The sequence below is a fragment of the Taeniopygia guttata genome, chromosome 14 (genome assembly GCF_048771995.1).
Source record: "Taeniopygia guttata chromosome 14, bTaeGut7.mat, whole genome shotgun sequence".
Taxonomy (NCBI): domain Eukaryota; kingdom Metazoa; phylum Chordata; class Aves; order Passeriformes; family Estrildidae; genus Taeniopygia; species Taeniopygia guttata.
In genome coordinates this window covers 16,144,733-16,160,349 of record NC_133039.1, presented here as the reverse complement: position 1 = coordinate 16,160,349, position 15,617 = coordinate 16,144,733, and the positions used below count along the sequence as shown (strand labels likewise).

Below are 15,617 nucleotides of genomic sequence, written 5' to 3'. Positions count from 1 at the left end.
GACTATAACATTACAAGCTAACATTTTCAGCTGAAGGTTTTATTTCACAGCTCTACAGCTGTGATATGTCAAGGATTAAACTCAGAGGAATAAATTTAGCAGCATACTGCTGCTTTTGTTTTGAAGGACTGAAAAAAACAAATCAAATAAAGCTAACAAAAAATCATGAAAAATATGTACTATCACTGCAGTATCTTGTTTTGCTAGTAATTTTTCAGACTCATTCCTTTTGTTTTCACAGTCTTAAATTTTGGTCATTAAGGGCAAAATTAGCTAAATTTTGAAAGAAGATTCAGTAGCAGCTTTATTAGAAGGTGGAAAAGATTTAGAGGTCTTTTATGCTGACAAAGGCTCACAGCCAGTACAGGGGAGAAGCTGCAGAGAAAGAGCTCAGACTTGGTCATAGACCAATTTTCTCAGTAAACAGGCAGGACAGGTAACTATGCACTTCTTGGATGGGAAGGAAGTATCAAAATACTAATAAAACTTATATTGAGCTTTTTAGAAAATTCTTAATTTCTAATTGATTACACACTTGCACTTTCTCAGTGCAACAATAAAGCTGCCTTTTTGTATGTTGTAGAGATCAAAATTCTAAAAGTGTTACTGACCTAGATCACAGGAACTTCAGGCCTCGAGTCCAACTTGCCCAAAGCAGGGTGTGCTGGGTCAGTCCACCTTTCTATGGGCTTTAGTTAGTTTCATCTTGGAAAGCTCTGAAGATAGACTATGCAGCCCTCTCAGGGCTTCCTGTTCTTCAGTCCTGGGGTGAAAAGGTGTTTCTGGTAGTGGCTGTATAAAACATGATGGCCTGAATACAACCTTCACAGCCTAGTTTCTGCCTATCTCAAACTGTGAATGAAAAAAAAAAAAACAAAAAACCCAAGACAAACACTACCATTTTTATTGTACCTTCTTGGTGGTGGTGGTTGGGATTTCTCTGGTGGTTTTTGTGATTGCTATTCTCTCTTTCTCCCCCTTGTTACTGGTACCCATGGCCGCAGACAGGCCATTCATGATAACCAGAGCTCTGGTTTGCCACATTTCTGAAACTCACCATGAGCAGACACTACTGGGAATGCAAGCGATAAAGCAAAAACAATCCTACCAGCATTTTCTCTGATCATGGCGAGAATCATCAAAATTCTGGGATGGGAGATGCCAGTGGGAATTTGGTAACTGATTTCACTGCAATCAAATCTCCCTGAAAGGCTTGGCCTTATGGAAGAATCTTAACTCCCACAATGCCATGACCATGTAAATAAAGCTTAAATGAAAAAAATCTGAGAGGACATGAACAGCAAGGAACACACTGGACACAAGTTAGACCAAGTATTAGTATGTATTTATGCACAAGAATAAAAACAGCTTTACAAGTTGAATTGGAAATTTAAACAGAAGAAGTTTAACAGCTTTTGTATATTATATTAAATAACCAAAACATTTTTTTCCAAAATTGGTAAAGAATAAATAACATAATTTACAGTATGGTACAAAAAATAATCAATAAGGACAGGCATTTTGCTTTATACATACACTATATAGGTATATTTATAATCTATAAAACAAATTCACATCTCAAACAAGCCAGAAACCTTAGATGATATGGCTTAACTATTATTAAAAGAAACAGCATTACATTTTGCTGCCAGAACCATAAGCTCTAAAGCAGTTATCATGTTTCAATTATTAATGATAACTTATTGCCGTAGTGCTTGCCAAGGTTTCACTTAGGTAACATTTACAACTTGTGAAATTAACAGATTGAAAGGTTTGAAAAAGTTAAAAAAAAAGTGCAGTACTTTCCTTATAAATGCATCTGAAGTCTGAGTGTAGAAAACAAAATGCAACTGAATTTCTCCTCTGGGATCCTCTGTCAGTAAATGAGATGTCTTTATAGGTTAGATTTTAATCAAGCCATTTAATTCAGTTTAGAAATATAGAGGGTGTCAAAAAAAGGCTTAACAATGCTGTATGAAAAACAATTACTATTCCTATGCTTAGTAGATTTAGGGATGCAGGATAAAATGATTGTGTGAGTGATCAGGATGCAGCACCCTGTACAGATCTCTGTCAGTGTGTGCACACACACCTGGGTGGATCCAGCCTCGGGCTATGGTACTGCTCTCCACCCAGCCCGTGGTGATGAGATACTGAATCTTCTGCCATTTACCTTGTCAGCTACTCAGAACTGCCTTACGGTCACTGAGAGGGAAAAATCTAGAGCAGTTAATCCTAGACCTGGAGACTGTTAGCGTCCCTTAGTCCTCTCCAACACCTCATAGGTACCAGGAAAGTACTAACCTAATGAAATCACTTCTACCTCAGAAATGATACTGTCTGCATTTCAGTGTCACTTGCTTTGATGTCTGCTTGGCCTGACACTGTCCCTCACATAGATTTTGTAACTGTTGTTGGGGAAGCTGAAATAATTAAAATTGAAGAAGTTTTGAGTATTACCACCCCCCCCCCCGCCGCCATCTGCATACGCACATGCACATGTGTGTGTGTGTCTGTGTGTGTGTGGTGTTGTGTGTGTGCATGTGTGTATACACCAACTCCCTAGCAGTCTCAGGCACAAAATGATGATGACTACTATTGTAAAGCACATTCACTTAAAATCTAGAGCTGGTCCAATCAGAGATGTGTTTAAATGATTCACATAGTAAGGGTAACAAATACAGCATCAATTCAGAATTACCACAATGATCTTAATTATTCTTAAGTTCTTCCCTTTTCCTCAAAGGGCTTTATTCTTAAAAAGCAGTTTGCAATGCATTACATTTCTGAAATCAAATTCTGCTTCATAATGCCAACTCTTAATGGGCTGATGCCAAGCACATTTCTAACCCCAACATTCTGAGTGCTGAATGATTTCTGTAATTTATACTTTGTTATTTACTGGGTGGATCAAGCCCACTTGCAAAGGTTCAGGGTATTAAAAGTTTCTGATGTCATGGCATCATCAAAAATAGCCACTTGTGCTGCCTTCATTCTGCAGTTGGGTCCTTCCCCCAGGGTAGGCTGTGGCAAGGCAACTGACAGCTCCTTGTGTCACAAGGCAAAAAGCTTTCATGGATCAGGATGAAGTGCTCTGCTCTCCATTCCTGCAGCAAGTACAGCAACACTGGCCTTTATTCTAGGCAACTTCAGAGCCAAACCCAGTGTCATATCCACTGTGTTACCAGCATCACTAGGGAAGATGAAAAGTTTGGCAAGTTACAAATACATTGGAGACCCTCACATTACTCTTGCAATATTTAGAAGTTTAAGAATGAGAGTTCAGATTTCTTTTTAGACAGTACTTGATTAGACTGTAACACATTTCCTCCTGCACGTTCTGTAATCCACAGCCATAGTAGGTGCCTTCTACTTTTGTCCTGCAAACCTGAAGGATTTCTGGAGACACAGCATATAGAATAATCAGTGTTAGTAAATGAGGAACCCAAAACCAAGAGGGAACAACCTGGGAAAGTCCAAACCAAAACACAGCCAAATTTTAAGTAAAACTGAAAAGTTTTAGTGGGCATAACTCTCGAGATTAACAGGTGTCTTCTCCATACCAAGGGGGAATGCTCAGAACAAAACAGGTCCTAGCATTCATTTCTGTGACAGCCTTCAACTTTTCCTATTCCAGGTTTATGTGATTTCCTGACAATTCTGTCAGAATTCTCCACTAGGTTCTATGTGCATCAGAAAACTTGTTCAATTTTCTCCTAATGACAGAAAACAAAAGGCCAACTCCCTAGAAGCTACAAATCATTGGCCTAAAGCAGAGTGAACGGATTGGGCGAACAGCAGTGTCAGTGCATTGTGAGCAAGTTACAATAGACTCCCAGTCAAAGGAATGCCTCCTACAAGTAGCTAAAGGCAGGCAAAACTACATCTACCAAGTATAGTGCAAGCTGGGAAATGAACCCATGATAACAGCCTACAGGATGGAGAAGGTTTGTTTATTCATTATTAATACAAAGTTGAGGCGTATATGGGAGCAGCCCCTTGGAAAATTTCAGAGCTATCCATACCAGCCAAGGAACATCCTCTAACCGGAGAAACAGACAAGTGCTTACAAAAGGGGCACAACATGGGTATTCTTGCTCAGGACAGGAAAGGAAAGAAGAAAGGAAAGGGAAAAAAAGTCTCCTGAGTTATAAAGCTAGAATTGACAGACAACCAGCTCCCAGAAATTAACTACAGATTAACTATTAACTTGCTATCCTGTTGAATCCACTGGAATCAGTATCTGGGTTTTTCCTAGAGGAAAACACAACATTAAATGCACAGGGATTTCAGAGAGGGAGTGCCAGACCCACTCATGCCTGGGAGTGACTGTAATGAAGAATGACGGTGAGGTACTACAGAGCATCCAGAGTTCACAGAAGAAAGAGGAAGTAGGGAAGGACTAAGGGATTAAGCTAGGACTTGACACTTCTCTTCATAACACAAAACCAATCTCAACTGCTTTAAGTAGTGTTAACCTAGTATTTGTTCCTACACATTACAATATTCTTTCCTATTTCCTCTCCCAGGTAAATCCTGAGTTTTTGTGAAGATGACAATATTTACATGTTTCCAGCAAAGCCAAGACTAATTATGACACAGTTTTCCTAGTGTAAGCTCTTTTGCTATGTTTCCAGACCTAAAAAGCAACTGTTCTTCAGGGAGAGCAATATAGTACTCTCCCACTCACAGAGTGAATTGTGCAATGTGCTGAAGAATCTAAAAGGTTAAGAATATGAGTGCAGTCAGGGTGATGATGATGATGATTGTGATGTGATGGGGTTTAAAAGTCGGGGATCCAAGCAGCATGGAAGGAGGGTGGATCAGAGCTCCCGTATCAAACAAACAAGCTGGCGTGAGCCCCACTGGAATGGTCAAAGAGCCAAAGGAACAGAGTGGTCTGTAAGAACACAGCATCAAGGAGTGGCAGTGCCCTGGAGAGAGTGCAAGAACTTCAGTTTGACTGACTGGTAAGAAGACTGCCAACTAGGACATGTCATGATACACAATAGTTCCCCTACCCACACCTACCCTTCATCCTCCACAAATTTCACGGGGATCCAAAAGCATGGCATTTTGATCACTACACAAACAATAATTCATAAACAGGAGCTTGTGGCAATCCCAACTCTACTTGAGCTGCTTGGTTAGACTATTCCAAAGTACAAGTCCAGGACTGTCCCACAATCTTACATCGCTGATGCAGGGACACATTATCTCCTGTAATGTTATTCCATGTTCTATTGTTGCCAGCATATTGCACATTCCAGGACTTGCAAGTACTTCTTGAGATCTTTGAAACCAGTGCCTCTCTGTTAGAAAGAAGCACACAGGACAGGGATAACTCAAGATTCAGCTGCTGCCCGCATCAAGTTCTAGCTCTGCAAGCTCCAACTTAGCTGAAGTAGTCTGCATCAGCCGGCTGGTCATTCCCTTACTGTGACAGATCCCCAGTTGGGGGACCACCACCACCTCCTCCATCAAACAGGATCTCCCTGCGAGTCGGCTCAGGTATTGATAGTTCCTGGGCAAGGTCATTAAACCGAGATATGTAATCTATGCTGTTCTCATTCATCATGCAAGCCAGCTGGGAATCCACCACCTGGAAGAGACAAGGAGAGAAGAGATAAGCTACATGTCAGTGGCAATTTCATGGAATAATTGAGGTTGGAAGGAACATCTTGAGAGCATTTTATCCAACCATCTCACTTGAGCAGGATCAGCTTAGAACAGACTGCACTGGACCTTGGCAGGTGCTGAATTTATCCCCACGCACAGACATTCGAAAACTCTCTGGGTACCCTTTTTCCATGCCTGATTACCTCAATATAGATCTCATGTCTTCAGGTGGAATTTATTGTGTTTCAAATTTTGCTTGCAGCTTCTCATCCTGAGAAGAGTCTGGCTCCCTCAGCTTCCTTCCCAGCCTCTCCTCATGTGAAAGAGACACTTTATCTCACTTGACCTGAGTTAGAGAACAGCTCTTCTCATCCACAACTAAATGGAAGCTTCTAAAAAACCTAACCACCCATAGTCTCAATGGGTCTTACCTGCTCCAATTTAGCATTAAGGTGCACAGGTCTAAAGACATTATCTCTACCACAGGAGCTGCTCTCCTGTGCATAACATGGAGGCTTACCCCATTTTCTTCTAAAGGGACTTTGATAATACTGAGGGCTGCAATGTCACTTCAAAACCATGCAAATAGATTATCACATATTTATTTAATTAGAACACACCTTGACAACTTATTACCACCAAGCAAACAGAATCTTCATATTTGTGCCAGAAGTGGATCTGTGTTTCAGGTCTGAAGCTGCCAACATCACACTAAATCAGCATGAGCTTGCTGCAGCTCCCGGTTACATGGTCTATACAGAACCTCCTTATCCAAATCGTAAGGGAAAGTCGCCAAAAAATTATAAGTTATGTGGTATTGTACTGAGTTAACAACTAAACTGTGGGATAACTAAGATGGGAAGGGATTTGAACAGGTCTCTAATTCAGCTGCTTGGTCAAAGCAGGTTCACCTATAAGGACAGACCAGCTCACTCGGAGCTTTACTGATGTGAGCCCTGGAAAACTCTTAAGACAGTCACTGTGCAACATCTCTGGGCATCCTGTTTCCTTGCCTGCCTATCACCAAAGTGAAGTTTTTCTATAGATAAAGCAGAACCTTTCTCAGTTCAGTTTTTGTTTGTTTCTCCCACCTCCCATCACCATTCTGTAAAGGGCTTGCTACATCTTCTCTACTGCAGGCATTGGCAGGCAGCAGGGTCCCTCCCACTCTGAAGCCTTTTCTGAACAAGCCCAGACATCACCCTTTTTCCACCACCTGATCCTCCTGGTAAACCTCAGCTGAACTTGCTCTGGTTAATCTCTCTCTCCTATATATTGGGTGTTCAAAACTAGTGACAATATTCTAGGCATGGTCTCACGCAGGTAGATGCTACTACTCTACAGAGTTGAGCATGTTAACAATAATTTTGTTCAATATCCTGGCCATGCTACTGTTAAAAACAACTCATGATATCATGGGTAATCTTTGGTTCCACAACTTTGAATACGCCATGCATCATGCTCAGCTCATGTCTATTGGCATATACAGGTACAGCAGAGCTGCTTCCCAGACAGCCAGTCCCCAGCTGTGGGGTTATTCCTTAATCCCTTCCTAGGGTAGGACATTGCATGTTCCTTACTAAGCTACATAATGTTCCTGTGTAGCTCATTCTTCCAGTCTGTCCCTCTGAAAGGGAGCACTGTCCTTAAGTGTGTCACAGCTTTAAAAGCTGCTGGGCTTCATTCTACTCCTTCAAAAGAGTTCAAAACAAAGGGATACTTCTGCCAACAGAGACAACTAATTCAGCAGCACAGAACCATGTCCTACTTCTTCCTTCTAAACCTATTTGTTTTTTCCTACCAGGCTTCCAACTGGATTGTAGCTGCATCACTATTAATCTTGCTCTTATCTTCAGCATTTTCAGTTCTTGCTCTACAAAGCAAGACACACACAACAGAATGATAGAATCTTTCTCTGTCAGAACAAAGGTGTATCCAACAGGTGAATATGACCTCCCTGAGCAAAAAGAACCTGGTTGAAGGTGCTCACACAGCTTCTCACACCAGCTCTGGTGTCGGGTAATTACCCTCAGATAATTTTACACTTTATGTTATGACTGTTAATTCTCATCTACTGAGCTAAAGTGCAGATGTCAAAGCACCTCTGCGTTTGAAGTATCTCAGGAAGGTCTGAGAGACAGTACCCAGTAACTGTAACTTCCAGCACTGCAAGAGGAAGCAGACTCTGAGTGTAATTTGCTGACATACCTCTGCCACATCTGCCAGGGCCCGTGACACAAAGGAGTCCCGTGAGTTTCCATCTAGCAGGCTGGGTCCCAGTAAGGAGGTGCCACTGGTGTTCCCAGCTGGAGTTGGTAACATTTTTCGTCCCTTCTCTGGGGAGATGAAACTTGCTACAGAGAAAAAGCACATCAGTAAGTCACTTCACTAAGTGTCCTTAACTGGGAGGATAAAAAAGAAGGGCAAGGAAATTCAAAATGGAGGACAGATATCCATTTCTTCCATTTTTAAAAATTATGTCTTGCCAGCATCACCACACTGCTAAGAGTAAGGAGACTTATTATACTGGCCCCATGAATTATTAATTAAAAAAACTTCTCAACAACTAAATCTCAACTAAGCCCTGTGAGTCACCTCATGTCTTTGAGATAGTACTTATGAAGCACACAACAAAGTCTGTTTTTACACCAGCAGAACTAAAGACATTTGTTCATTTTGGTACAAACAGTCCAAATGTCTCACCCTAACTAATGAGTCAGGCTCCCAACAGACTACAAGGAACTGCCAAGGAATTACTTGTCCCAAGCTACAAGCCCCAATATAGCAACAGGATCTTTCCAGGAACAGACTTGTAAAGAGAGAGAAAATGTACTCAAAGCAACACTGTGGAAATGAAAGCAAGAAGTATTTGGAATAATTCTACAAATGTCCTACTGGGTTTACAATTTTTCAAAGGATTCACTTCTGATAAACAATGTTGGGGTTTTTTGTTAACAGGAAAACACTTTTTGATTGCACTTCTCTGCATCTGGACACTTACAGAACAAGCTGCTGAGGGAGGAGTCCGTGGAGTCATTGGGGTACCACTGGGGATCATGGGTAGGAGACGCAATCCAGTTCTGCTGAGGACTACTGGATGGGGACGGGAGACTTTTGGAGCTGTCACTGCCATTCAGCTTTGCAGGAGAGAGAGAAACACCTTCACCTGTAAGCCGATGTTGAGGATCACAAATTCAGTCAATATAGTAAAGTTATAGGACACTGCAACAGTTTTTGTTTAGAAAGGAAAAAAACCCCAAACAACAATAACCCACCTGCCCTATATTTGCCAGAAAATAAAGATCAGGCACAGAATTTTATTTGCAACAGGTATTTGGAAACAAACACACAAAAAACCCAAACCCACAAAAACCTCATAACCCAAGAACTGCTTCCTGGAAAAGTTTCTGCCGCCATGTAAGATGTCAGGGATTTTTTAAAACTTGATAGGCAGACTTCAGCTAGTCTTCGACTTACTGTATTGGCCAGAGCTAATGGCTATTTCAATAATGGAATCACTGATCTGAGAGGCAGGTTCGCCTTGGGAAAGCACATCTTCAGGTGGTCCAGGCAGAGAAATATCCAAGAGAGCAGAAACATTGGGAGGAGAGAGCCGAGTACTGGAAGCTTCTGATGAGGGAAGTGGGGGGGTGGACAGACCATTCTGGAGAGAAGTCTTGGCCAGTTCTGGCAGAGAAAGGACTGATGTACCCTGTTACAAGAAATGGAATTAAGTGTTCATAAAGTTAATAAGAACTCAGAAAACTAAAAAGCAACATTTTGGCTCTTGAGTATCAGATTTAAACCAGACTTCTAAGGGAAAAAATCCAATAGATAATATGCCTAAATTAGAGGAATATACTATTTATATAATAAATATGTCTTATTTTAATGAAAAGTACCTGTAAGCATAAACAAATATGCTTCAGCACATATCCTGCCAAATAATCTGAAAAAAATATCAGTTTGTAACATTCCAAAGAATTTTTAAAACAGCCTACATAACAGAACAAGCATAGTCTTAAAATTAACATAATTTTGATATATCTACAAGATAGTTCCCAATAGATTTGTATTAATTTGTCTTTGTATAGGTAAAATCCCTTTAACTTCTGGAAGAGCATACACATATTTTAAACTGGTAACTCACATTTATTCACTTTTTACAGCCAGATTTCCCAAAATGCAACTGATCTTTTAGGAGTGTCATTAGCAATACCACATTTCAGAACAGTAACTTTTTTTTTTTTTTGATGTAGTGTATACACAGCTGTCTTGAGAGTAAGAACCAGAACCCAAGGCCCCATTACCACAAGAAATGCCTCATAGGTTCATGTCCTAACATCTGTCCCATAAAAAAATCTTAATCTCCTTTATCCCTTCCAATCAAACTATTTCTTTTCCCATGCAGGCATCACAGGGAGTGTGGAAAGTGCTTCCACTGAAGAAAAGAAGAGCCTGTATTATGAGGCCTAAAAATCCAGCACCAGGTCCTGGATCCCACCAGAAAAACAGCCTGGGGACAGGATGACAACACTCATCCTGCTGAGCCTCATCAAGAGCCATCACAGTTACTCTTTAAGTATCTGTCTATGTCTTACTGGATCCTGCACAATGAACAGTGAATCTCTGGAAAGGATGCTGACATTACAATCACACTTTTAGTCCTAATAATCCTCCTTTAGCTACAGTGAGGCAGCAGGACTGCAAACTGCTGAAATGTCTCCTTGTGATGTCTAAAATACACACATAAATACAGCAGAGCGATTATAAACTCCTCCACTCTATTAAGAGATATGTAAAGCTTGTTTGTCCCTCACAGGTGAGGGACTGTCAGCATCACTTTAATTTTAGGGAATGGCACACAACACATATTTAAGCAGCTTTCCTAAATTTCTTTAAACCTCTTCAGATGCTAGGGATTTCATTTCCACCAGGCAGTACCAGTGGTGCACAATTACCCGGGAGTATGGAGTTTTAACTAGCAATACCAGTGGTGTTTTCACAGAACATTACCCATTCCTCCTGCACACTGTACCTGGAAGCCATCCTGCTCGGGCTGGGTTGGCAGGCTGATGTATGGCACCCGGCACCCTGGGCCTGAGCCCTGCAAGCACAACAGAAACCACGTGAGTGACCAGCTGGGGAGGGAAGAGATAAAGGCCTATCACCATTTATCTGTGCTCTTCATACATCTCATGTCTTTTGAAATTGTCCATCAACTCCCTGAGAACATGACATGGACTAACATGTGTCTGGGTCTCAATGGAAGAAACAGCAAGGAGAAATTACAGTTTCCATTCCAAATACAATCCCAAAAAGTCCATGTTTTGCCCCAGATTCCCTGCTGAATTTCTGAAATGCCATTATTTCTTTTCAAGCCAGATTTCTGGATGGCCAAGTTCAATGCTCTACCAGCTCTAAACTATTTCACAGGATGGAAATTCATTCAATAAGATGATGCTTTGATCCCTCAACCCCAAATACACAGTACACAATACAGACTGGGTCTGTCATGAACAGCAGCGCCTAACAGCAAGCCCCAGGAGAAAGCTCACTGAGGAGTCATAATAATACAGCTTTTTCATACGATGAAAGAACAAGACAGTTAAGCACTTGAAAAAAGCTTGTTGAAGAGCCTCTGACCTCCACAGTGGTGATGGAGCCTCTGTTCTGATGTGCTACTGCTTGCTCCTGTCCTGTCACTACCGTGGTCACTGCATCCGGTGACAATGGAGACACACCTGGCAAACCATCTGCATCCAGGACAGGCATGGGACTACCAGGGATAATGCCAGCACTTTTAGCTGCCAAGTCAATAGCACCTAGGGTGAAACAAAACACCAAAAAACATATTACAAGCTTCTTCTTCACTTTGTTATGATTCTCTAAAAGATGATTTTTTTAAACTTACCCAGAGTCAAAACTCAGCCTATGTAAAAAAGCAGTAACGGTAATGATCTGATCATCTGGGTCAGCTGCCTCTCTGCACCAAGGGTAACACTGCCTTTAGCTAAAATGTTAACTTTTCTGCCCTGTTCCAACCTCTTACTAGGTATATCAAAATAACTGAGAAACACCCCAGTTCTCTTCCCATTCTTTTCTTTTCTTTTTTGTCCTCCAAATTGGTAAGTATTTCATTATGCAGTTTCCAGAAATTTCCTATGGGTTACTAGAGGAGGTCTAGAAACAATATAGACTTATTTTTCTATGTTGCCTCTGACAGCCATGCAGAATCTGTGTAAAAATTTTAAGTTGTAAGGGTCAACCTCACCCAGACCTTTTAAAATCCACTTCAAACATCTGAATGTCTTCTTATCCCAAAAGAATCCTCTAGGTAAAACACAGCAGCCACTGTTTTCACCTCATTAATTGTTCTAATTATGGAACCCACTCTCTACTGCAAGACAGCACCTGCCTGGAGGATACCAGCATGGCTTTTATTGCAGAATTCAGAATGACTTACTAGACAGATGGTTGGTGGCCTGTGCTGGAAGAACTTTGGGCACAATTGGACGAGAAACAGCAGCTTTAGTCAGTGAGGACTGGACTGGCCGAAATGAACCTCTCCCTGGGGGGAAGCATTAATACCTTTCATGCAATTGAAATCTAACACCTTTAAAGCAGAACACAACACAATTCAATGGAAGAAAATAAATTCCAAACAGCAGCAAGGTGCATTAATGCAAGTAGTGGACATGATGGAATAGAGCTACAATAGTGATGTGAGCTAATCAGTGTCTTGACACTGACACGCAACAGCAAGTGCAGCTGTGCTATTGGAGCTGCTCTCATACTGTCAGTGAAGACAACCCTGCAGGTCTCATTCTGGTTTTCATGGGGGATCATATGTACTACCACTGTACTCAAGAGTGTACCAGCAGAAAAGGACATATGGGCAGTGGATTGCTTCTGCTGTATAAAATTTAGACAGAATGCCAGGTACTAGGCAAAGTCCAATACAAAATCTAGACAAATGATTATACCCTACACAACAAAAATTCCTATCTAAGTACTTTATTCCAAATTTCGTCTCCCTGTTGAGAACTCCTTGCTCTTCTGTGATTTCAATCTTGGGAAATTGAAGAAAAAAATTTTATCAAAAGCACGACTTGCTTCACAATGATCCAGTAGAGCAATTCCATCATCCTGCAGGCTGGTGACAACGTCATTTTGAAAGTGTATTTTCTTCTTTTTAGAAATTATTTCTTTATACAGTGTTAAGGGACACTTTTCAGTTTGTGTAAGTGCTAGACTCACCTGTAATGGATGAGTTGGACAAGATAGAAAAGGAACAGACATGCTGGGATGGATTTCCAGATGGTCTGGGAAGCAGTGTTCTCTATGTGAGAGAAACAATAAACCAGAACAGATTTAAACACAGACAGAGGGTAACACTTATTGTATAAGTTGCAGGAGTAAATGAGACCTTCCAGAATAGCAGAGTATTTCCGTGGCATTACTATACTGCACCAGACACAGCAATGTGATAATTGTGCCCTTGAGAAAAAAGCTACAGAAAGGAACAATGTGTTTTCTCTGTGAATTATTAAAATAAAGTATTTCCACATGGAAAATTCTCAGAGAAATGCTGATTAGAACTATAATCCTCTCTGATTATACTTGCAGTGATTTTCACATCTCTCTCAGAATTACAGCAGTGATCTTAAGCATGGTACCTAGTCTGTGTACAAACTGATCTACCCTTAAAATTCAGCAAAGGTAGATGAGTGAGACAGCTCTGTGTACTTAGGAGCTCTTAAAACACATGGAATTTCCCAGATCTGAAGATCTCAAGATCAAAAATAGTCCAGGGGTGATTTCTGCATCCCCATCTCATACAAAACAGAAGAGAAAAAATGGTATAGTGACACTTGTGAACTTTGTTTTCCCCAGTAGGTTGCTATTATTTAGATTTCAGATTTCTTTTTTCTGACCTGTCTCTGGTGTCCCAGTCACATGTGCCTTTTCCCAGGGCTATCAGAGCAGTCTGAAGGAGAATAATTAATACCTGTCTGTCACAAAGCACCACAACAACAGGCCATTCCTTCCATACATATTTTTCCAAGTCCCATTTTTTCCCAGGAATCATTGTTCTTTTGAAGTGTTTTATGGCCATGTGTTTATGGTAAAGTGTTTATGGTTCACTACAGAGGCTTATATCCACCACAGTTTAACATCCACTACTGAGCAGGAAGCAGGAAAAGGATATAAAAGAAGCGCTGTTAAGAGGGCTGCCAGCTCCAACATTGCCAGCACAGCACAGGACAGGACAGGGACAACACGGCCTATGCTTCAGTGCCAGAAGGCCCAGGTAGCAGAACCTGCTTCCAGGTTTCAGAAGCCTCTTCCAGAGGCTTTTGGTTTCTCCAAACTACCTTAGGCACTGGACTTCTGCTGTTGTTGATATTCTTCATACAGAGAATGTAACATGTCTAGTTACACTAGAGACTGAAGTGTTTGTTCCTTCATAATTACAACTTTATATCTTCAGTGGATGCATGAGGGAAATTCAGGGTTTTTTTGTTATGTGCAAATTACTACAGCCTTACTGATACTCAGGGAGCAAAAGAGGCATTTGCACATTGCTCTGACCTGTACTACCAGTGGCTTCCGCAAGTGCCTGTTCCGTAATTTCCTGGGCTTCGGAAGGAAGAAGTCCGACTGCATCTGGACAACAACAGGAAATTAATTACAATTATTTTAAGCATCCAGACACAGAATAAATTACATCCCCCAAATTCTTATTTTCAATAAAGACGAGTTAACAGTAAACTAAAATACTATGTTTTGTTTCAGATAGCACAATATCCTTCCTGCTAGAGTCAGAATTTTCCACCAATAATGTATTTTTTCTTCTTTTTTTATGGAGATAAAGCTTTGTCCCAAAAAAGCCATTTCATTACCAACTAGTTTGGCTTCCTACAAAATTCTTACTGAGATTGTATACATAAAAATTAGAATTTGACTTATATACAGCAATGAGGATGTGTTAAAATTAGCTACACATCAGAAGGGGATAGGTTTTTGCTAAATCTGGCACATATATTTGCTGGAGCAACTTAATTAGACAGCAAGTAAGTGTCATCAGGCTGTGTGATGGTATTCAGATTTGAATTACCTGGATTACCTGAACAGGTAATGTCAGTTCAAAGCACAGTTACATAGTCAAAATCTCACTCATCTAATTTAATACAATGTTAAACTTAAGCATGATAAGAAGCACTGCTTCACAAGGCAGCCCATACTTCCTGAGGAATTCAGAATGCCTGTGATACCTCCTGGAAGCTGGCTCATGCACACCATGCTGCATTTTCTATTCAGTCATCTCACTTACACTGATGGTGTCCAGGTGCTGCCGGAAGGTCAGCTCTGCTTCCTTGCTGGGTAGGAACAGTTTCCCATGGCGGCTGTTGGGGGGCAAGGTTGTAGGGACTGCAAACAGTCCACTGTCAGCCTCAGTGCTCCCTGAACTCGAAGGACTAGCCACCAAGAGAGGTCTAGGGAGGCTTCTCAAACCTGGAAGATTTTAACAGCAATTTAAATGAAATAAAATGAAAACAAAAAGGAAAGAACTCTTTTAATAACTGAAGGATCATAGAGAGCTTGGGACTTCAGGATTTAGACTTTGTCAGCAGCTGTTTCTAAAATCAGGAATCTCTCCATATTTCAGTTGTCACACCTGCAAACTGACAGTATGTACCTGCTATGAATACCACTAATATTCACTTGCTTTGCAATTCTTGGAAGTATGGGATTAAGTGTAATTTTACACCACTTAAGAAACTAGAATTGAAGCCCTGTTTTCAGCCGCACATAGACTGTGATAATCAGTTTATCTGTTCATCTTGCAGGCATACCTGAGGGCCTATATCAGTAAACAAACGATATCTACCATTTCTTATGTGGGGGAAGATAATACAAACACAGAGCCATTTTACAGTGTTTATGATTTATTTACACTCCCCACCCCTTCTTTCCCTATAGTAATTTGAAGT

The 15,617-nt window shown here is 40.9% G+C and overlaps 1 protein-coding gene across 4 annotated transcripts in view; it reads right to left on the bottom strand.

Moving 5' to 3' along the window:
* Positions 1-1,323: 1,323 nt before the first annotated feature.
* CRAMP1 (cramped chromatin regulator homolog 1) overlaps positions 1,324-15,617 on the bottom strand; it is a 49,109-nt gene continuing 34,815 nt past the window's right edge. For 3 of the 4 annotated variants that reach the window (XM_012576478.5, XM_072935513.1, XM_072935511.1), the window contains exons 12-21: positions 14,957-15,138; positions 14,215-14,289; positions 12,880-12,961; positions 12,086-12,190; positions 11,266-11,444; positions 10,658-10,726; positions 9,097-9,331; positions 8,621-8,785; positions 7,828-7,973; positions 1,324-5,602 (exon numbers count right to left, since the gene is read on the bottom strand). In XM_012576478.5, coding sequence (XP_012431932.1) covers positions 5,435-5,602; positions 7,828-7,973; positions 8,621-8,785; positions 9,097-9,331; positions 10,658-10,726; positions 11,266-11,444; positions 12,086-12,190; positions 12,880-12,961; positions 14,215-14,289; positions 14,957-15,138 — 1,406 coding nt within the window. In that variant the 3' untranslated portion in view covers positions 1,324-5,434. The remainder of the gene's footprint in view (positions 5,603-7,827; positions 7,974-8,620; positions 8,786-9,096; positions 9,332-10,657; positions 10,727-11,265; positions 11,445-12,085; positions 12,191-12,879; positions 12,962-14,214; positions 14,290-14,956; positions 15,139-15,617) is intronic. The other variant, XM_072935512.1, reaches the window with a different exon arrangement.